This window comes from Leucopleurus acutus (genome assembly GCF_964270905.1).
Source record: "Leucopleurus acutus genome assembly, chromosome: 3".
NCBI classification, from domain to species: Eukaryota; Metazoa; Chordata; class Mammalia; order Artiodactyla; family Delphinidae; genus Leucopleurus; species Leucopleurus acutus.
Genome location: NC_139145.1, coordinates 30,258,105 through 30,279,659, shown reverse-complemented (window position 1 = coordinate 30,279,659; position 21,555 = coordinate 30,258,105). Strand labels below are relative to the sequence as shown.

The window sequence follows — 21,555 nt, the reverse complement described above, 5'->3', positions numbered from 1 at the left end:
ACGCTGACAATCAACATGAACATTGTGCACTTGTTAATAAATGTGCTCATTACTCTTGCCTGCCGGGAAGCATCAACTCCTGCGTTCTAGCCTGCGTTTAGCAGAGAGACCTATGCTTCCACCTCCTCAGCCTAGGATTGTGATGGGGAAAGAGATGCTGGTGAGATGCAGAATGAAGAATGAGTCCTGCAGGCTGGAAGTTTGGTGTGTGGTGGGGAGGGAAGAGGGGAGGTCTTGAAGTTCATCCCAAAGGACACAGAATTCTTGAAAGAGGGCTCAAGATCCTCCTAAAACTAATCTTGTGAGGTGCTTGAGATAATCTTTTCTGAGGGTTTTCTAAAATCCAAGAAGAAAACCGGGATGCTTTTCTCCCATTGTCTCTCCTGCCCCCCATCTCCATGGAGCTGATGATAAAATCAGATAAACAGATCTGCCTTTGAGAATTGCCCACAGAGGGACTGGGACCCAAGGCGTGGAGAACTCCCCCATTGGATTCCACGGGAAGCTGATTGAAGCAGGTCATCTCTCCCCAGTGATGTGTTTATGAGAGAAGGGCTTCCAGCTCCATGCACTGAGGCTTTTGCCTTTCAGCATCTGCCCCTTCCCATAAATATGCTGTCAGGAGCAATAATGACTAGCGAAGAAGTGGAATCATTGTTGGGACTGAGTGCGTTAACGAAGTGTGTAAAATCTCTAACCCAGGGTGGGATGGCTGTGTTACTGTAGTTATTATCATTGGGGAGAGAAGCAAAGGGCCTGAGAGAAAGAACTGAGAAGAAACAGGATAAACGGGGACCAGGACCAACTCTGAACTCTACCCCTCATGGCCCCCACTGCTGACCACTGAGGATCGGAGTCCTGGGGAGTCAGAGAATACTCGCAATGAAAGAACCCACAGAAGACCTGAACCCCAGGCCTGGCTCTGCCACCAACTAGTTTTATCACCTCCTGGGACACCCGTGTCTGAGCTTCCTCTGCCAGTTGGTATTCATTCTTGCGATAATTAAGAAAAAGGAAAAAACCTGTGCGAAAGTCCCACACAGTGTCCAACCCATGAAAAATGCAGATAACATTTAGTTTCCCTCTCTTGGCCCCTGTTTTCTTCTCTGTAAAATGAAAATAACGCTGCACCCTGATTTGAAAGTTTATTATGAAGAGTAAGCACAGTAGTTTTCAACAAATATTTGTTGAGAAACCTCACTATGTGAAGTCATGTAAAAGGTGAAACAATTGTGCCAATTATTGGATTGGCCAAAAAGTTCATTCTGGTTTTTTCCGTAACATCTTATGGAAAAACCCGAACGAACTTTTTGGCCTGGCCAATAGAAATCCTAGAGCATTTTTTAGACATTGTGACCCTCCTAATGGAAAAGGCTTTCCTCTTCATCTGTGCATAGTGTCTAACACAGGCCCAGTAAATATCTGAGAAAGAAGAGAGAGAAAGGAAAAGAGGAAGGGAGGGAGGGAGGAAAGAGAGGGAGGGAAAAAGGAAGGGAGGGAGGAATGAAGGAGAGATGGAAGGAAGGAAGGAAGAGATATATCATTACTTAATTATTGTACAATTATCATCTTCATTAGAAAACTAATTTAAACAAATGCAGCCAGTGCCCCCAAAAGAGCACCAAGATAAGGGCTATGATAAAGAACACTAGAATCATTTTCGCATTTTGACCAGTAATGGGAATAGTAATGATTTTCTCTCTGAATCATAACCATCTTGCAGTTAATAGTTCGCCTTCTGGTAGAATTGAGAGCTCTGAGATGGTGCTCTGAGGAATTCTTTCATTTCTTTCCCACCTTTTAAAGAAAAGAGAACTCCAAATGCAATTATTGGCATTATTTTTATACCAACTGCAGCAGAACATTCCAGAAGATGAGGCCTCTACCAAATTAGTTTATCCAGATGAGATTTAGACAGTATGTTACCGTTACTGGGAGAAGCACACAGAAACCCACATACCAGCAGCGAGCCCTACGGAGTCAAGTGAATGTGAACACAGCGTTGCCCATGTGTTTTCGGTTAGCTAAGTGAACTGCTCCAATCTTGGGGGGCCCTGTACCACAGGACACCTCTGTTTACTTCAGCTTACACAGCAAAAAGCAAGCTGTAAACAGCAGAAGTAGCCAGCTAAAATAGAATTTTTTTTCTGACTGCTGGGGGCCAACATAAATGAATTTAAGCAGCAACAAATCAGACTCGACTGAAACCGTTTGCCTGGAAGGAAGATTTGTGGCTAGAAAACTGAAGTTCATGCTACCCAGAAATTTCCAGAGAAAGTCTTATTCCCATACCTGAAAGAATATTCCTTTCTGTCCCCAGATCCAAACCCCCAATGGAAAAGGCTTTTTCCAAAACTCCGTGTACATACTCAATCTGTGACTTTTCCATGGGACCCAGCTGATGGTGATCCCCTGGAGTGTATGAATAATGATAATGATACTAATATAGTTCTTTCTATGAATAATAACTAATTCATTTCAGTCTTCACAACTGTCTGAAGTATGTACTATGATTATATCTGTTTTACTAGTGGGAAAACTCAGGCACTGAGAGGTGAAGTAACTCACCAGCAGTCACAGAACTAAGTAAGAGGCAGAGTTAAGAGTCAGTGCAGGCAGTGTGACCCTGGAGGCTTGCTTTGGACCTCTATGTCACGCTGCCGTTCACTACATGTCCAGGACTGTGCTAAGCAGTTTATGGCATTATCGCACTTCATTACTGCAACAATCTTATGATACGGGTGCCAAGAGTATTCCCATTTTACAGGTGAGGAGGCTGGCTGCGAACATTTAAATGACTTGTCCCAGGTCACACAGGTGGCAGAGCTAAAATTCTCACGCAGAGATTCTGTGTACCTGCAATTGTTTGGTGAAAACTATGTGCTGTGGACTGCCTGTCTGTGTCTCTCCAAAATTCACATGCTGAAACCCTAATTTGAAATGTGATAATACTTGGGGGTGGGGCCTTTGTGAGGTAATAAGGTTCAGATGAAGTCATGAGGATGGGGTCCTCATGATTGGATTAGTGTCCTTATTGGAAGAGGAAAAACTAGAGCTCTCTCTCTTTCCACCATGTAAGGATACAGCGAGAAGGCAACCATTTACAAGCCAGAAAGAAGGCCCTTGCCAGAACACGACCATGCTAGTACCCTGATTTCAGACTTCCCAGCCTCTAGAATTGTGAAAAATAAGTATCTGTTGTTGAAGCCACCCAGTCTATGGAATTCTGTTATAGCATCCTGAGCTGACATAGACACTAGTCGTTTGTGAGTGTGACAATCTTGGTTCCCAAGAGTCCTAAGGGACTTTGAAAACCATAGCCAGTACTCATTTGTCAGACTGACAATTCTGAACTGGAATCCTGTGTTTTGTGGTGTCTGGGTCAGAACAAGTCAGGTAGCTGATACATGAGGTCGGTTCACCACCTTCACCCCACGTTCACTCAGGGGGAACGTCTCATGAATGACCAATCCTTTGTTTCTTTATGGCAAACAGCTCAGAGGGGGAAAAGTTGCCTGCTAGTGCTGATAAAGAATTGAAGAGGGCCAACAAAGATTCTTGGCCAAAAAATGGGACAAAGCGAGAAAAGTGTCCCATTCTATGCAGGCTGATATCTACAACGCAAACATATTCACCTTACAATCTATACGGAAATAAGAAAAAGCAATTTGTGAAATGGATTCCATAAGTGTTCCCGTTAGGGTAAGAATTTCTCATCAAATGAAAGATGGAAATTCAATAAAACTTTAAAGGGAGGTTACATGTAGAGGGAAGATTTGTGCAGACACCCCATGATGCTGGATGGAAATGTGATGTGAGAAAAAGCAGGTTCTTTAATAAACAATTCATGGATCTCTCACGAGTATCAAACCACAGATACCCATTTATTAGCTGGATGTGTGGGGAAATGTGGACTTTGGAGGCAGGTAGACCTGGGTTTAATACTCGTACACCTATGAGACCTGAATTTCCCTCTGTGATCTTCTTGGGAAAGTGGAAATACCCACACAGATATATTGTGAGAATCCAGGGAAATGGCCTGTGTAAAGCACCCCACAATTTCTAGAAAATAGTAGTTAAATCTGTCTGGTTATCTTTGACGTAACTCACATGAGAGGCAGATGTTCCTAAAGCTCAGGGTTAGGAGACAATCAGGAGGGCGCTTGTCTTTGAGATCAGAATTCTTGAACGATTTTAAGTCCTTGCATGGTGACAGCAAAGGCAGAAAGTGGGAACCACCACTCCTCCTTCTCATGTCGTTTATTCCCAGAAATTCCAGAAAGTGGCAAAGGATTAAGTCTAGTTTCTAGCATCTGGCCTTGCATCTAACAAATGCTGAGTAATACATGTTGGTGGAACTGAACTGAGAATGTTTTGTGCAAGGTGAAATAATACAACAGGTAAAAATGCAGGGCAGAAATGTGTCTGAGACCAGAGTCATCTGCCCAGAGCTGACATCTAGAGCAGTGAGCATACATAATCTTGCAAAGGGGGTGAATGCAGAGGCAGGAGAAAGTCAGGGACAGCACCAGTCTTAAAAGGTAGAGAGCTGTTGGAAAGGAAGCAATAGAGAGGCAGGAAGGAGCAGTGCAAACCAGGAGAGTTTATAGAGAAGGCAAGAGAACAGAGTACTGACTTACCAGAAACTTGGAAATACCTCTGCTCCTAACTTAGTTCCTCATGTCTGGCTGTGCTAATGCCTAAAATACCACGAAGCTCATTGGGTTAAGTATTTCTCTCGCTAGGGCTCCACAGAATAGAAAATACAGTAAGGCAGGACAACCCCTGGGCAGGTGAATTTGTCAGGTTTCCTTTTGGGCAGGTGGGATCTGGAATGGCAGAGTGGTGTCCTGGTAAACCTGTAATGGTGAGGAGGGGGAGGAAGCACTCAATTACAGTGTTTGCCAATTTTCTTGGTGTAAATACTCCTGCTGTGGTTGATTTCAAGCCACCAAAGGTGTAACGACTGTCTTGCTGGTTTCCTGAAATTTTAACAATCAGCTTTCACAAGCTGGAATAGACTGACTCCAGGCACTGCCCAGGCACCAATGAAATTGGAGATTGATATATAGAACCAATGGGGGAGTTACAGAGCAGAGAAGACGAGAGTTTCCTGAGTCTCACTCAGATATGTAGAATATGTCTCCCCCTTTCACAAAGAAGGAAAGAAAGGAGAGAAGAACTTTCACATTTAGTTATTGTTGTTGTTTAAAGTCAGTTACACACACGGGAGGAAATTTTCATAGTGGGTCTCCCTCGGGCCCCAGACCCTACAGAAGCAACTAAAATTCTCAATTATCAGTTATCCTTCTGGAAATATGTTATGTATATGCCAGCATGTGTATGGGTATATGTCCCTTTCCAAATTAAAATGATAATGGTAAAATGTAAATTGTCCCTTTTCAAAATTAAAATGGTAATGTACTAAACAACATTTTCATTTAATTATATATTTTTAGTATTCTTCCAAAAAGAGAATAAATTTTAATTTATAATTAAATTTACAAGATATATAATTTTAATGGCTATATAGTATTCCTTTTATGTATGCACTGTAATTTATTTAACCAGTGTGCTCAATGATAAGCATATACTTTTTTCACTCTTTTGCTGTTATAAACAAATGACGCAGTGAATATGCTGTACACATATATATACTTGCACACACATGTAGGCATCCCTGTGTGTGAAATTTCAGGTCCCAAGGGTATATACACTATTTATTTCTGATGTATTTTTTTCCCTCCCAAGAGGTTGTGTGAATGTACATTCCCACCCACAATTCATGAGAGTGTCTTTTCCCCACATTGTTGCCAACATAGCGTGTTCTCAAAATCTGAGACTAGCATTTCTTAAATGCGTACTCTGTTCTCATACTTGGCATGGGTTCTCTTATTTGAGGTAAGTGTATTCACAGAAGCAGAAACTGGGCCTCATGGAGATCAAGGAACTTTCCCAAGGTCTTTGTGACATTAGTCTCCAATCTTCCTTCTTCACCACATTGACTACCATTCCCCACAAGGCTCACTGCTGACAATCGCGTGCAGGAAAATTGTAAAGTTCCCCACAGAGCCGAGAAGTTTAGGATACATGAATATCATCTTTTGCTTCACCATATTTTTTTTTTGCTTTATTTCCAGAAGTTTTGCTCATTCAGTGCTGCCCAGTGATCATTTAGTCAGCCTGACTACCCTCTTAATAATTTCTGATACTGATATAAAACCTGCCTAAACACAAATATAACTGTGGGCGCAGCCCAGTTTACAATTACCTTCTTGATGATCCGGTTTCCAGGGACATTTTATGATGTCAAAGCAGGAACCACCTATATCCCAGAATAAGCTTGACGGGTTTGTAACTGAAAAAGTAAAAACAAATTGTTGTCCTTTTGAAGAATAACCCTCACGTCTAAGTCTATCTCAGATCAAAAGCATTAAGTCTCTTCCCTTCTGTCTTCATTTATGTCTACTCTCACGTGCATTCCCTCTGAGTGGCAGAGAGAATATGCTGTGAGACGTTGCCAATTACGGTCACACTCGGGTAGCAGATGGTTAGGGGTTGGTTAAACCTTTAGGGAAACTGCCTTGGGAGAAAATGAAATAAAAGCAAAGATTACTATGAAAAAACATAGACGTTGCCAGCTAGGAGGAGGAGAAAGGAGGAGGGAGCGGGGAGGAGTGGAAGGGAGGGAGGGGGGAGAGACTGCGAGGGAAGAAAGACCGGCGGAAATAAACCGTGCACTTAGAACAGCGGGAAGGGAGGCTTGGAAGCGTGGTTTTCCGGCTTTAAATGCCCGCTTGGCGTCTTGCTAGTGCGCCAGTGTTCCGTGAGGATGTGGGCGGAGGGCGAGTCTGAGGGGCTCCAAACATTGGGAATAGTGGTGGTCGTGTGGTCCTCTCTGAAACTTTTGCACTACCTCGGGCTGATTGACTTGTCAGACGGTAAGCAAACCCCCGAGCTTGCCGTTTTATATGAATGTGTTTTGCAGCTTGGGTTGTTGTGAGAGTAGTTTAGAATATGCAGGGAAAGTGGCGCGCGGAGACCCGAGAGATTTGAAAAAGCCCGGCTAAATCAGCGCTGTATTGATTCCGGCCTTTCTCCAAGCGCGCGAGTGATGCGCTGTCCGTGGTGCTGAAACGTGGAGCCTGGAGAGTGATGGGGGAGCGGCAGGGGAATTAGGATCTTCTGTTCCCACCCTATATGCATGAGTCTTGGTGGATTACTAGCTGTGTGAGACTAGCAGAATACATCAAAATCCTCTCTCAAATTGTCTGATGACTATATTGTTGGTATAGTCTGTCTATACGACTGTCAAATGACTGTCAATGACTGTCAAAAGTCATCGTACTGATTAACTTTGTTTAAGAAGTAGTTGGGAAGACTATGGTGGTAAAAGATTTTGTAAAATGCTGATCACAGTGCCCGGCAGCTAGAAGACATTAAACAAGTATCAGTTTCTTTCCCCAGCCCTTAATCCTCAACCCGCATAAGAACCTTTACTCTAAAACCACCTAATCAGCCATGACTTTAACTCCATTCTTTAGTGAGAATATAGTTAAAAATTCAGGTTAACCATGTTGCTTAATGTTTATTACTAGAAAGTTAGTGGTTTGGTCCCAAAAGTTAAAGGAGCTCAAGAAATAGAGAGTATTTTCTTCCTCTTCATGAGTCTTTGCTCCAAATAGAACATAGTTTTTCTAGATAATTCTTATCACGTAAAATTAGGATCCAGGAAAGATTCCAATTTTGATGAGCAATGCATTAAACAAGACCAGCCTCCAACAATGTACATTCATATTCGATATATATACTTCCACAACTGCATGGTGTAGACAGAATTCCTATCCCAAGAGGTAGTATCACATGCATAATAATGAAATACGTTTGCAGACAAAGGACTAGCTAAAGTACCAATCAAAGCTGAAGTAGGCCAGAGACTGAAGGACAGAATGATGTGGTTGGATGAACTCTGGACTAGCAGTTACAAGACCTGGTTTCTATCAATAATCTGTCTCTGTTTAACCTTTTTCAAATCATTGTTTTACCTGGATCTCAGTTTCCTATGGCAACAGTGATGATTTTCGATCTCTGCTTCATGGAATTCTGGAGTAACTGAAGATTTCTTTTATTTGGTTTTGAGCAGGAGGTGGTAGGGCAGACTCTGAGCCCTTCATTCCACAAAACCAGCTCCACTTAATCTGTTCTATATGTTAGACCTATGTAAGAACTTTTAAAGCTTTAGCTAAAATTTAGTGAATCTGTGATTCTACAACTCTATGATTGTGTTTCTCTGAGATTTTGAAAGCTGAAACATATTCAAAACTTTTTCTTTCTTAAAAACCACCTGAAATCTAACAATCGGGAAGAATAGTTCTGTATGCAAATAGAGACTCTTCCTATCCCTCAGTCCCTTATACGTGCTCTTCTAAAACTCCAAATTCAGCTTGCCAGTCGTAACAATTGAGCGAAGTCTCTGTTCTCCACCAGATCCCAAGAGAATGTGTCCCATCCCTACTCAGACCTTCAGAGCAGACACCCACCGAGATTACAAATTAATGCAAGAGCTGCCTACTTCCTTATAAGGCTAATGGTGCGTGGAAATATTACCCTGTTCCTTCCTTTCCATAGCCAGAGGTGACCATCTCCCTTCCCCTGCTTTAACTTCTCAAGGTTACAGCTTTTGGTTTTATTACCACAGAAGATATCAGTTATTCATCTAATGTTATGGTAATGAGGGGATTAAGGTGAAAAGTAGAGAACATATGTTTAAGACTGCCTCCAGGAACTCAGGTGAAGGAAGGGATTAATATTTATTCTGCATCTACAATGTCCCAGGTATAGTGCCAGGTGCTTTTATATACGTGAGCTAATGTAACCCTCAAAATAACACTCTAAGGGAAAAAATTTAATAACTCCTGCAAGTTGATATCATTGTTCCTTTTATATAAAGAAGAAGACAGCTTTAGAGAAGTTACATAAAATTTCCAACGATACAGCAACAGCAACAAGCAGGTATTGGTCTCTAAAATTTCATCTTCTGTCCTGGACACCTAGTACCTCAACAAGTAAGCCCCGTCCAGATGGAGTCTGTGGTCTGTCATTAAGTCTACACCACACATATGCTCCTATGCTATAGCCTTCACCTTGTGGCCCAAAACACCATTTTTAATGTGTGTGTGATATGGGAAACTATTCACTCACTTATTATTAAGAGGAGAAGACCTCCTCCTACTGGAGGAACCAACAGGATGCAGTCAATTTAAAGAGAGCAGTGGAACATCTCTAAAGAACCCATCAGTAGTCTTTCTTAGGCCCTTGGTCTTGTTCTTATTTTATTTTTCAGTAGTAATTTTGAAGTAGCATAGATATTAGGCCTGGAGTCAAAATAGCTGGGTTCGAATCCTGGATGTGCCATTTATCAGTCGTGTGACCCTGGGCAAGTTTCTTTTCTCCAGGTTTCACTTTCCTCATTTGTAAAAATAGAGAAATGAGAATGATGGTTGTATTAATTTCCTGTAACAAATTATTTCAAAGTGGATGGCTCAAAACAACAGTAATGTATTCTCTCGCAGTTCTGGAGGCTAGAAGTCCAAAAGCAAGGTGTTGGCAGGGCCAAGCCTCTGGAAGAGGATCTTTCCTTGCCTCTTCCAATTTCTGGTAGCTCCAGGTCTACTTTGGTTTGTGGCAGCATCACTTCAGTCTCTAGCTCCATTTTCACATAGCCATCTTCTCTCTGTGTCTCTGTTTTCACATGGTATTTTCCTCTTCTTATAAGAACACCAGTCATATTGTATTAGAGCCTTAATGGCCTCATCTTAACTTGATTACAAATGCAAAGACTATTTCCACATAAAGTCACATTTAAGTTATCAGGGATTATGACTTCAACATATCTTTTTGGATAACACGGTTCAATCCAAAACACTGGTAGTAATGCTACATATTGTAAGGATTAAATGAAGCAGCATATGGGGAAGTACCAAGCTTGTTTTCTGTTTCATAGCAGGTACTTTATAAGTGTTTAATTTTTTCCAGCCTTAGATCATGCCAATCAAATGAATATACTACTCATCAGACAAAAAAGACAAAAGCCATGCTTTATGTCTTTGATTTAAAGTCCATCAGGCCTCTTAGGAAGTAGAAGCCTTCCCTTTGGATTTGACAGTTGCCAGTGAAACTTCCAGAGTAGGAACACTGAGATGACTTTTCCCCTATATGCTATGTCACCACGCATACCCAGCCTTCACTGCCAGGGCTTGCTGATCCATCAAGCTCATCGTCACTTCCACCAAAGTGAGGACAGCAGGGGCTGCAGAGAGAAGATCAAGACAGGGGTGTGGAGGTGACAGACAAGTCATGCCCCCAGAAGATTCAGAGACCAGTGCCAGTTAATTCTCTGCCTCTCTTCTCACTGCTTGCTGGGCCAGCTTTATGCAACTTCACCCTCACCAGACGAGAGCCCTCTCTCCCCAAAGCACCATGTCTACGGGCTCTGCCACAGTAACTTCCGAAGTGATTCACTACTCCAGCTCAAAGCACTGCCTGAAGCAGTGAGGCACACATCAGTGTTTCTCAAAGTGGGTTCTCCTACTACCATATCTTATATCTGTCTAAATATAGGGTTATTTTGCCGTCTCTGACCATAACTTATTCATGAAACCAGGAATGTCACAAGCTACACAAGAACAACAGACCAAAAAAAAAATAGCAATAATAACTTGGTAAACTTGGGGAAACCATGAGAATCCAGGTGTGTTTATTGGGGCCTTTAGAAAGTCCATTTTCTATGTATTCTAAATTGTGTGAAACATGTAGTATTACTCTGGAGATTTGCTGGATCCACTTGATGGCAAAAGATTTGAAATATGGTTCATATGAAGCCAACTACCCACACATATCCAACTTTAACCATTTGTTATGGACTGTTTAGTATTTTGTAGCTTAAGAAAATATAGCCCATATAATGTTTGACTTGGACAACAAAGAAATCCTGTGATATATAAAAATCCTAGGACTTACCTGGTGGCGTGGTGGTTGGGAGTCTGCCTGCCAATGCAGGGGACACGGGTTCAAGCCCTGGCCTGGGAAGATCCCACATGCCCTGGCAACGAACAGTAGCTTCTGCTCGCCACAGCTAGAGAAAGCCCGCATGCAGCAGGGAAGGCCCAACATAGCCATAAATAAATTAATTAATTTAAAAAAATCCTATATTATCATTGAACTAATTTTATAGTGTTAAAAAAACTGAGGTCCTGGGGCTTCGATTTCAAGGCCACATGACTAGGAAGTAACAATTTCACGACTCAATTCAAGCCTTCTGAGTTCCACTCCAGAGCACTTTTCATTGTCCAAATGCAGCGAAACTTGCCCTTAAACTGTGCCTGGAACATTGGGAATATCACCACTTCTACTCATCAAATAGTTGTATTATTCCCTTTGGTAAAGGGCTTATAACCTAATAAAGTTGGGTTGTAGTGGGCTGAACCATGGGCACCCAAAGATATCAGGTCCTGATCCCTGGAAACGATGTCACCTTATAAGGAAAAAGGTTATTTGCAAGTATGATTAAGGATCTTGAGGAAATTACCCTGAATTAACTCAGTAGGTCCTATATGTCATCATAAGTATCATAAAAGAGAGGCAGAGATTAGACACAGACAAAAGAGGAGAAGTTGGTGTGAAGATGGAGGTAAGGATTGAAGTGATGTGGCCACAAGTCAAGGAATGCTGGTGGCCACCAGAAGCTGGAAGAGGCAAGCGAATGGATTCTCCCCTAGAGCCTTTAAAAAGAGCATGATCTTGCTGATAAATGTGTGTGTATGTGTGTGTGTGCATCTCCAGAGTGCATATACCCTCCTACCACTGAATAAATAGAAACAGCTCAAGTGAATTACTCCTCTACAACCTTAACCCCAACCTCTCTCTTTTCTCTTTTTCATCTTTCTTTTTTTTTTAAATTGAAGTATAGTTGATTTACAATATTATATTATTTTCAGGTGTACAACATAGTGATTCAGTATTTTTATTAAATGTTATTACAAGATAATGGCTGTAATTCCCTGTGCTATACAATATATTCTTGTTGCTTCTTTTTCCTCTTTCTACCTCCAGATTTGGTTTGTTGTTTTTAATTCTTCTGTGGATATAATTATACTTTAAATGGCACACAATCCTTGATTACTTAAGTGTTGGCTTTAAGTAGTGTCTATTATCCACCTTCTCTAAAATATTGGGAGAAAAGGACACTTACTTCCTCTACCTCTCCCACCTTTCTCTCCACCAAGTCTGTTCATTATATTATCATTTTTCAAGGCTTATTATATTCCCAGAAATACCCCTTTCAAGGTAAATGGGAGGGGTTCCTCAGGCCTCTCATTCCACATAAGGATAACTCCATTTGCTGCTCTGGGTGGCCCCCAAGTTCTATATCTAAACCTTTTCTACTTGTATGACAAGCAGCAGGACAGCCAGGACCTCCTTGCCTCCAGTCAGGAGAATGTATTCTGTGGTCAGAAGCCTTCCCAGTGTCTGGGTCTTGGAGGGCTATCCGGAGGCGCCCAGGCCCAGGACTCTTTCATTCAGCTGCAGCCTGAAGACCCCGAACCTGACCAACAAAATGAGACTGACTCCAGGTCCCATCCACTCTGCTACCTGCCCACCTCCCCACATCCATCCTGTAGTTGAGAAAATCTAAAACCCAACACAAAGACACACAAGATTTGCTGAGCTAAAATCGCTGGTATTTCACAATATGTCAGAGCAAGGACGATAAACTTTTTAAAACTTATTTTTCTATCCAAGGCCACAGATTCTGAGAAAAAGTAACAGCCACATACAAGTCAAAACAACTGCATGGGACTGGTTTGAGATTCTTCAGAGAAAGAAACATAAAATGTTCAACTCACCTGATTTGTAAAAACATGTTTTCCTATTTATTTACATAGTAATCTCACAAGCAATACATGAATGAACTCTCACTTTTTTTTTTAACATCTTTATCGGAGTATAATTGCTTTACAATGGTGTGTTACTTTCTGCTACATAACAAAGTGAATCAGTACATATATATATATCCCCATATCCCCTCCCTCTTGCATCTCCCTCCTACCCTCCCTATCCCACCCCCCTAGGTGGTCATAAAGCACCGAGCTGATCTCCCTGTGCTATGCGGCTGCTTCCCACTAGCTATTTATTTTACATTTGGCAGTGTATAGAAGTCCATGCTACTCTCTCACCTTGTCCCAGCTTACCCTTCTCCCTCCCTGTGTCCTCAAGTCCATTCTCTATGTCTGCGTCTTTATTCCTGTCCTGACCCTAGGTTCTTCAGAACCTTTTTTTTTTTTTTCAGATTCCATATATATGTGTTAGCGTACGGTATTTGTTTTTCTCTTTCTTACTTACTTCACTCTGTATGACAGTCTGTAGGTCCATCCACACACTACAAGTAACTCAATTTCGTTTCTTTTTATGGCTAATATTCCATTGTATATATGTGCCACATCTACTTTATCCATTCATCTATTGATGGACATTTAGGTTGCTTCCATGTCCTGGCTATTGTAAATAGAGCTGCAGTGAACATTGTGGTACATGACTATTTTTGAATTATGGTTTTCTCTGGGTATATGCCCAGTAGTGGGATTGCTGGGTCATATGGTAGTTCTATTTGTAGTTTTTTAAGGAACCTCCATAGTGTTCTCCATAGTGGCTGTAACAATTTACATTCCCACCAACAGTGCAAGAGGGTTCCCTTTTCTCCACACCCTCTCCAGCATTTGTTGTTTGTAGATATGTTGATGATGACCATTCTCACTGGTGTGAGGTGATACCTCATTGCAGTTTTGATTTGCATTTCTCTGATGATTAGTGATAATGAGCATCCTTTCATGTGTTTGTTGGCAATCTGTATATCTTCTTTGGAGAAACGTCTGTTTAGATTTCTGCCTATTTTTGGATTGGGTTGTTTGTTTTTTTAATATTGAGCTGCATAAACTGCTTGTAAATTTTGGAGATTAATCCCTTGTCAGTTGCTTCATTTGCAAATATTTTCTCCCATTCTGAGGGTTATGAGGGTTTTTGTCTTGTTTATGGTTTCCTTTGCTGTGCAAAAGCTTTTAACTTTCATTAAGTCCCATTTGTTTATTTTTGTTTTTATTTCCATTTCTCTAGGAGGTGGGTCAAAAAGGATCTTGCTGTGATTTATGTCATAGAGTGTTCTGCCTATGTTTTCTTCTAAGAGTTTTAACAGAGTCTGGCCTTACATTTAGATCTTTAAACCATTTTGAGTTTATTTTTGTGTGTGGTATTAGGGAGTGTTCCAATTTCACTCTTTTCCAAGTAGCTGTCCAGTTTTCCCAGCACCACTTATTGAAGAGGCCGTCTTTTCTCCATTTATATTCTTGCCTCCTTTCTCAAAAATAAGGTGACCATAGGTGCGTGGGTTTACCTCTGGGCTTTCTAGCCTGTTCCATTGATCTATATTTCTGTTTTTGTGCCAGTACCATAGTGTAGCTTTGTAGTATAGTCTGAAGTCAGGGAGCCTGATTCCTCCAGCTCCGTTTTTCTTTCTCAAGTTTGCTTTGGCCATTCGGGGTCTTTTGTGTTTCCAGACAAATTGTGAAATTTTTTGTTCTAGTTCTGTGAAAAATGCCAGGGGTGGTTTGATGGGGATTGCATTGAATCTGTAGATTGCTTTGTGTAGTATAGTCATCTTCACAATGTTGAGTCTTCCAATCCAACATGATATATCTCTCCATCTGTTTGTATCATCTTTAATTTCTTTCATCAGTGTCTTATAGTTTTCTGCATACACGTCTTTTGTCTCCTTAGGTAGGCTTATTCCTAGGTATTTTATTCTTTTTGCTGCAATGGTAAATGGGAGAGTTTCCTTAATTTCTCTTTCAGATTTTTCATCATTAGTGTATAGGAATGCCAGAGCATTCCTGTGCATTAATTTTGTATCCTGCTACTTTACCAAATTCATTGATTAGCTCCAGTAGTTTTCTGGTAGCATCTTTAGGATTCTCTATGTATAGTATCATGTCATCTGCAAACAGTGACAGCTTTACTTCTTCTTTTCCGATTTGGATTACTTTTATTTCTTTTTCTTCCCTGATTGCTGTGGCTAAAACTTCCAAAACTATGTGAATAATAGTGCTGAGAGTGGACAACCTTGTCTTGTTTCTCATCTTAGAAGAACTGGTTTCAGTTTTTCACCATTGAGAACAATATTGGCTGTGGGTTTGTCATATATGGTCTTTATTATGTTGAAGTAAGTTCCCTCTGTGCCTAATTTCTGGAGGGTTTTTTTATCATAAATGGGTGCTGAATTTTGTCGAAAGCTTTCTCTGCATCTATTGAGATGATCATATGGTTTTTCTCCTTCAATTTGTTAATATAGTTTATCACATTGATTTGCATGTATTTAAGAATCCTTGCATTCCTGGGATAAACCCCACTTGATCATGGTGTATGATCCTTTTAATTGCTGTTGGACTCTGTTTGCTAGTATTTTGTTGAGGATTTTTGCATCTATGTTCATCAGTGATATTGACCTGTAGTTTTCTTTTTTTGTGACATTTTTGTCTGGTTTTGGTATCAGGGTGATCATGGCATCATAGAATGAGTTTGGGAGAGTTCCTTCCTCTGTTATATTTTGCAAGAGTTTGAGAAGGATAGGTGTTATCTCTTCTCTAAATGTTTGACAGAATTCGCCTGTGAAGCCATCTGGTCCTGGGCTATTGTTTGTTGGAAGATTTTTAATCACAGTTTCAATTTCAGTGCTTGTGATTGGTCTGTTTATATTTTCTATTTCTTCCTGGTTCAGTCTCGGAAGGTTGTGCTTTTCTAAGAATTTGTCCATTTCTTCCTGGTTGTCCATTTTATCGGCATGTAGTTGCTTGGAGTAATCTCTCATTATCCTCTGTATTTCTGCAGTGTCAGTTGTTACTTCCCCTTTTTCATTTCTAATTCTGTTGATTTGAGTCTTCTCCCTTTTTTTCTTAGTCTGGCTAACGGCTTATCAATTTTATTTATCTTCTCAAAGAACCAGCTTTTAGTTTTATTGATCTTTGCTATTGTTTCCTTCATTTCTTTTTCATTTATTTCTGATCTGATCTTTATGATTTCTTTTCTTCTGCTAACTTTGGGGGTTCTTTTGTTGTTCTTCTTCTTTCTCTAATTGATTTAGGTGTAAGGTTAGGTTGTTTATTTGAGATTTTTCTTGTTTCGTGAGGTAGGATTATATTGCTAAAAACTTCCCTCTTAGAACTGCTGTTGCTGCATCTCATAGGTTTTGGGTCATCGTGTGTTCATTGTCATTTGTTTCTAGGTTGTTTTTGATTTCCTCTTTGATTTCTTCAGTGATCTCTGGGTTAGTTAGTAGCATATTGTTTAGCCTCCATGTGTTTGTATTTTTTACAGATTTTTTCCTGTGATTAATATCTAGTCTCATAGCACTGTGGTCAGAAAAGATACTTGATACGATTTCAATTTTCTTAAATTTACTAAGGCTTGATTTGTGACCCAAGATATGATCTATCCTGGAGAATGTTCTATGAGCACTTGAGAAGAAAGTGTATTCTGTTGTTTTTGGATGGAATGTCCTATAAATATCAATTAAGTCCATCTTGTTTAATATATCATTTAAAGCTTGTGTTTCCTTATTTATTTTCATTTTGGATGATCTGTCCATTGGTGAAAGTGGGGTGTTAAAGTCCACTACTATGATTGTGTTACTGTCGATTTCCCCTTTTATGGCTGTTAGCATTTGCCTCATGTATTGAGGTGCTCCTATGTTGAGTGCATAAGTATTTACAATTGTTATATCTTCTTCTTGGATTGATCCCTTGATCATTATGTAGTGTCTGTCCTTCCTTGTCTCTTGTAATAGTCTTTATTTTAAAGTCTATTTTATCTGATATGAGAATTGCTACTCCAGCTTTCTTTTGATTTCCATTTGCATGGAATATCTTTTTCCATCCCCTCACTTTCAGTCTGTATGTGTCCCTAGGTCTGAAGTGGGTCTCTTGTAGACTGCATATATACGGTCTTGTTTTTGTATCCATTCAGCCAGTCTGTCTGTGGTTGGAGCATTTCATCCACTTACATTTAAGGTAGTTATTGATATGTATGTTCCTATTACCATTTTCTTAATTGTTTTGGGTTTGTTATTGTAGGTCTTTTCCTTCTCTTATGTTCCCTGCCTAGAGAAGTTCCTTTAGCATTTGTTGTAAAGCTGGTTTGGTGGTACTGAACTCTCTCAACTTTTGCTTGTCTGTAAAGGTTTTAATTTCTCCATCAAATCTGAATGAGATCTTTGCTGGGTAGAGTAATCTTGGTTGTAGGTTTTTCTCCTTCATCACTTTAAATATGTCCTGCCACTCCCTTCTGGCTTGCAGAGTTTCTGCTGAAAGATCAGCTGTTAACCTTATGGGGATTCCCTTGTGTGTTATTTGTTGTTTCTCCCTTGCTGCTTTTAATATTTTTTCTTTGTATTTAATTTTTGATCATTTGATTAATATGTGTCTTGGCGTGTTTCTCCTTGGATTTTTCCTGTATGGGACTCTGCGCTTCCTGGACTTGATTAACTATTTCCTTTCCTATAGTAGGGAAGTTTTCAACTATAATCTCTTCAAATATTTTCTCAGTCCCTTTCTTTTTCTCTTCTTCTTCTGCAACCCCTATAATTCGAATGTTGGTGCATTTCATGCTGTCCCAGATGTCTCTGAGACTGCCCTGAATTCTTTTCATTCTTTTTTCTTTATTCTTCTCTGCGGTAGGTATTTCCACTATTTTATCTTCCAGGTCACTTATCCGTTCTTCTGCCTCAGTTATTCTGCTATTGATTCCTTCTAGAAAATTTTATATTTTATTTATTGTGCTGTTCATCACTCTTTATTTGTTCTTTAGTTCTTCTAGGTCCTTGTTAAAACATTTCTTGTATTTTCTCTTAAATTCCATTTCTAAGATTTTGGGTCATCTTTGCTATCATTACTAAGAATTCTTTTTCAGGTAGACTGCCTATTTCCTCCTCATTTGTTAGGTCTGTTGGGTTTTTGCCTTGTTCCTTCATCTGCTGTGTGTTTCTCTGTCTTCTCATTTTGCTTAACTTACTGGGTTTCGCGTCTCCTTTCGCAAGCTGCAGGTTTGTAGTTCCTGTTGTTTTTGGTGTCTGCCCCCAGTGGCTAAGGTTGGTTCAGTGGGTTGTGTAGGCTTCCTGTTGGAGGGGACTAGTGCCTGTGTTCTGGTGGATGAGGCTGGATCTTGTCTTTCTTGTGGGCAGGACCACATCTTGTGGTGTGTTTTGGGGTGTCTGTGACCTTATTATGATTTTAGGCAGCCTCTCTGCTAGTAGGTGGGCTTGTGTTCCTGTCTTGCTAGTTGTTTGGCACAGGGTGTCCAGCACTGGAGCTTGCTGGTCGTTGAGTGGAGTTGGGTCTTAGTGTTGATATGGCGATCTCTGGGAGGGCTTTCGCCGTTTGATGTTATGTGGAGCCGGGAGGTCTCTGGTGGACCAATGTCCTGAACACAGCTCTCCCACGTCAGAGGCACAGGCCTGACACCCGGCCGGAGCACCAAGACCCCGTCAGCCACACAACTGGTGTGGGGACCCGAGGGCAGACCGGGTTTTGCCCAGCAGGGTCCAACCAGAGCGCAATGGCAGTGTGGCCAGCACAGGGCCGCGGTCGGCCTAGGCCGTCGTGCTGCCCTCCGCTCAGGCTCTGGGGCAGCTCAGTGACCGCAGAGGGAAGAGACGCCATGCAGGGAGTTAGGGCTGCACGGGGACCCAGGCTCCATGCCAGGTGGCAAGGGCAGGGCCACTGGGCCCTCAGTCACTCCGGGAGAGAGGCGGTGGTGCAGGAGGGAGGAAGCGGGGCACAACCGGGCAGCCGGGGACTGCAGCTCCGCTGAGAGCTTCCACCTTCTCTGAAATCTCACTTTTTCAAACAGTGCTTTACAATACAGATAAAGTGAAAGTACCAGTAGCTTGCCCTGACATCCCAATCCCCACTTTTATTCCCAAGTACTATTGTGACACCAGTGCCCAGAAGCTAAAGATAATGATGCAGATTCCTGGGAACTCACAGAGAAGGATCGCAACCTGACTTTTATGTTAAGAAAAGTGAAGATAAATTCTTTAAGAAATAAAGTTATCCTGCTTCAAAAGTCCATAATATCTTCAACTACAGAGAGAAAGGAGAAGAGGAAAAATAAGATAGGAAGGTGAGAGGGAGAAAAAAAGAGGGGAGAGGAGAGAGAAATGGTCAGAAGAGGCAGGGAAGTAAGAGGTGAAGAGGTGGGAGTGAGTGAGGAAGGATGGAGGGAGGGGGGCAATAACAGGAAGGAGATTTAGCCAGTTTTGAGGCAAGCACTTGATTCTCTGTGGTTCACTTGGGTGTCCAGTAACTTACATTCTATCATCAGAAGCCTTGAGAAGTCTGCTTAGCTAGTTAACAGTTTACCAACTGCTCTCTGTGCTTCCATCTCTAGAGACTCTACTCTGCAAAGGAAAGTCACAGCAACCCACTTTGCACTTGAGCTGTGGCCAGAACACCATCACCCCCAGACAAAATCAGCCCCAGGGAGGAACCCAGCCTTTGTATCCAGGGTCCATAAACCTGACTGTAAAAAACAATCTGTCTAGTTACCTCGTTGGGCATCTCTCAGGCTGGGCATTTGAGGTTTTCCAAAATAAAGAGTTCAGTGTCACCCACCTAGTCACTTGTTTAGTATATTCAGCACAGTCCTTCATTGATCCAATGCCCTTGAAATAAGTAAGCACAGCAGTATTGTTCCTTATTTCCCTCAAGGCAACATGTAAGGATTAAAAAGTCAAATTTGTCCATAGATTCCTCCTCTCTGCCTTCACCTTCCCTCTCCATGCCTCTGGTCTTCTTTCTGTCCAGCCCCAGGACCCCAAATCTCTCTCATGCTACTCACAGCCTTCTACTGTGATGCCCACTTGGGCTGGTCTTTCCATTCATTCTCTCCCTGACTTCCCTGCTTCTAATCCATTTCCATTGAAATTCATCTAAACAGTGTTCCATTCCTTCTGCACCCTAACTGATCTCGAATCATTCTTGAAAAATGGATCCCTGCTTAGACAGTTGTTTTGTCAGTGAATTTCTGTGGGAAGAACCCAAGTACCATCTTTTATTTTAAATTATGGTACTAACATAGTCCAGTGGGCCCTCCATATCTGTGGCTTCCACATAGGAAGATTCAACCAACTGCAGATAGAACATATTTGAAAAAGATTCCAGAACATTCCAAAAAGCAACACTTGAATTTGTTGCTCTTGAGCAAGTATTTGCATAGCATTCACATTGCATTAGGTATTATAAGTAATCTAGAGGTGATTTAAAGTGTACAGGAGAAGGTACATAGGTTAAATGCAAATACTATGCCATTTTACTATATAAGGGACTTGAGAATTTGTGGATTTTGATATCTGTTGCAGGTGGGTTGGCCTGGAACCAGTCTCCCCATGGACACTGAGGGACCACTGTCTACTGGCTTTAGACTGTTAGCTGCTTTCACATTCGCTTATTTTAAAAACTAGAAAGAGGATTGGTGTGACTTGTCTCCTCAGGAGTCACTGAGCTGTAGCTCCTAAGGGAATCAACTTTAAGAGGATAGTTGGTTCTAACACCAAGAAGAAACATTTGTTAAATGGATGAACAAATGAACAAACGTCTTTATCCCATAAGCAAAGAAAAGACTTGGGGAGAGGCTGACTCATGAAAACAGTGACTATGTCTGTCCTATTCACCATGCATTCCTTCTGCCCAACACAGCGCCCAGTACACAGAATGCTCAAGAAGTGTTGAATGAATGAACAAATAACTAATGGATGACCCAGAGGTTTATCTCCAAAACTGCCTCACACCTTGAAATGCATTTGGCAGCCCAAGACAAAGGCTTCCAACTTCACAGCAAAGACCCCATATCCCACACCATACACAGTTACTTCTCGCTCTTCTCCTGTGGGCCTTCGTTTTCCTCCAAAGCCTGGCTCCTACTCCGAATGTCTCTATTACCTTCCTAATATACATCCTAAATATTGACAGAAGTGTGCTATTCCCCTTCTAGCCCACCCTGGGGTAATCCCCTCATATTTTAGAGAATATTCTAAGAATAGAACAAGTTCTCCGACTCTGATAGTCAGTAAAAGCTGATGAATGAATGGATTCATGCAAATTGTTCACAGCAAAGGACTTAGAATCCTTTCCAGCCCAATCCTGGGGCGTACTCATTGCCATCGTTTACATGGTTAAGAAAAGAGCCCCTGGCGGCATGTCAATAGATTCGGACTTCAGCCTCAGCCCTTCCCTCGGGCACATCAGTCAGTGTCCCTCACTGAGCTCACCCTAGCCAACTGTAAAATGAGCAGGTTGAATTAGATCACTAGTTTCCAAACGATGAATTGCAAAATCTGAAAGACCACCCTATGGGATTTGAAGAAGGAAAACAACATTCTTCTGATCTCTCACTTTAACTCTAGCATCTGATTGCTTTCATCTCTTTTACATACTTAGCCGCCAAGCAAAATTT

The 21,555-nt window shown here is 41.3% G+C and overlaps 1 protein-coding gene across 6 annotated transcripts in view; it reads left to right on the top strand.

The window, feature by feature from the left end:
• KCNIP1 (potassium voltage-gated channel interacting protein 1) overlaps window positions 1-21,555 on the top strand; it is a gene marked incomplete at both ends in the record, with an annotated part of 357,573 nt that overhangs the window by 296,484 nt on the left and 39,534 nt on the right. Inside the window, one exon of one of the 6 annotated variants that reach the window (XM_082835803.1) lies at window positions 6,833-6,941. The exons of the other annotated variants lie outside the window; for them this stretch is intronic. Coding sequence (XP_082691929.1) covers window positions 6,833-6,941 — 109 coding nt within the window. Of the gene's footprint in view, window positions 1-6,832; window positions 6,942-21,555 lie in introns of those variants that run through there. 6 annotated transcript variants of the gene reach the window in all.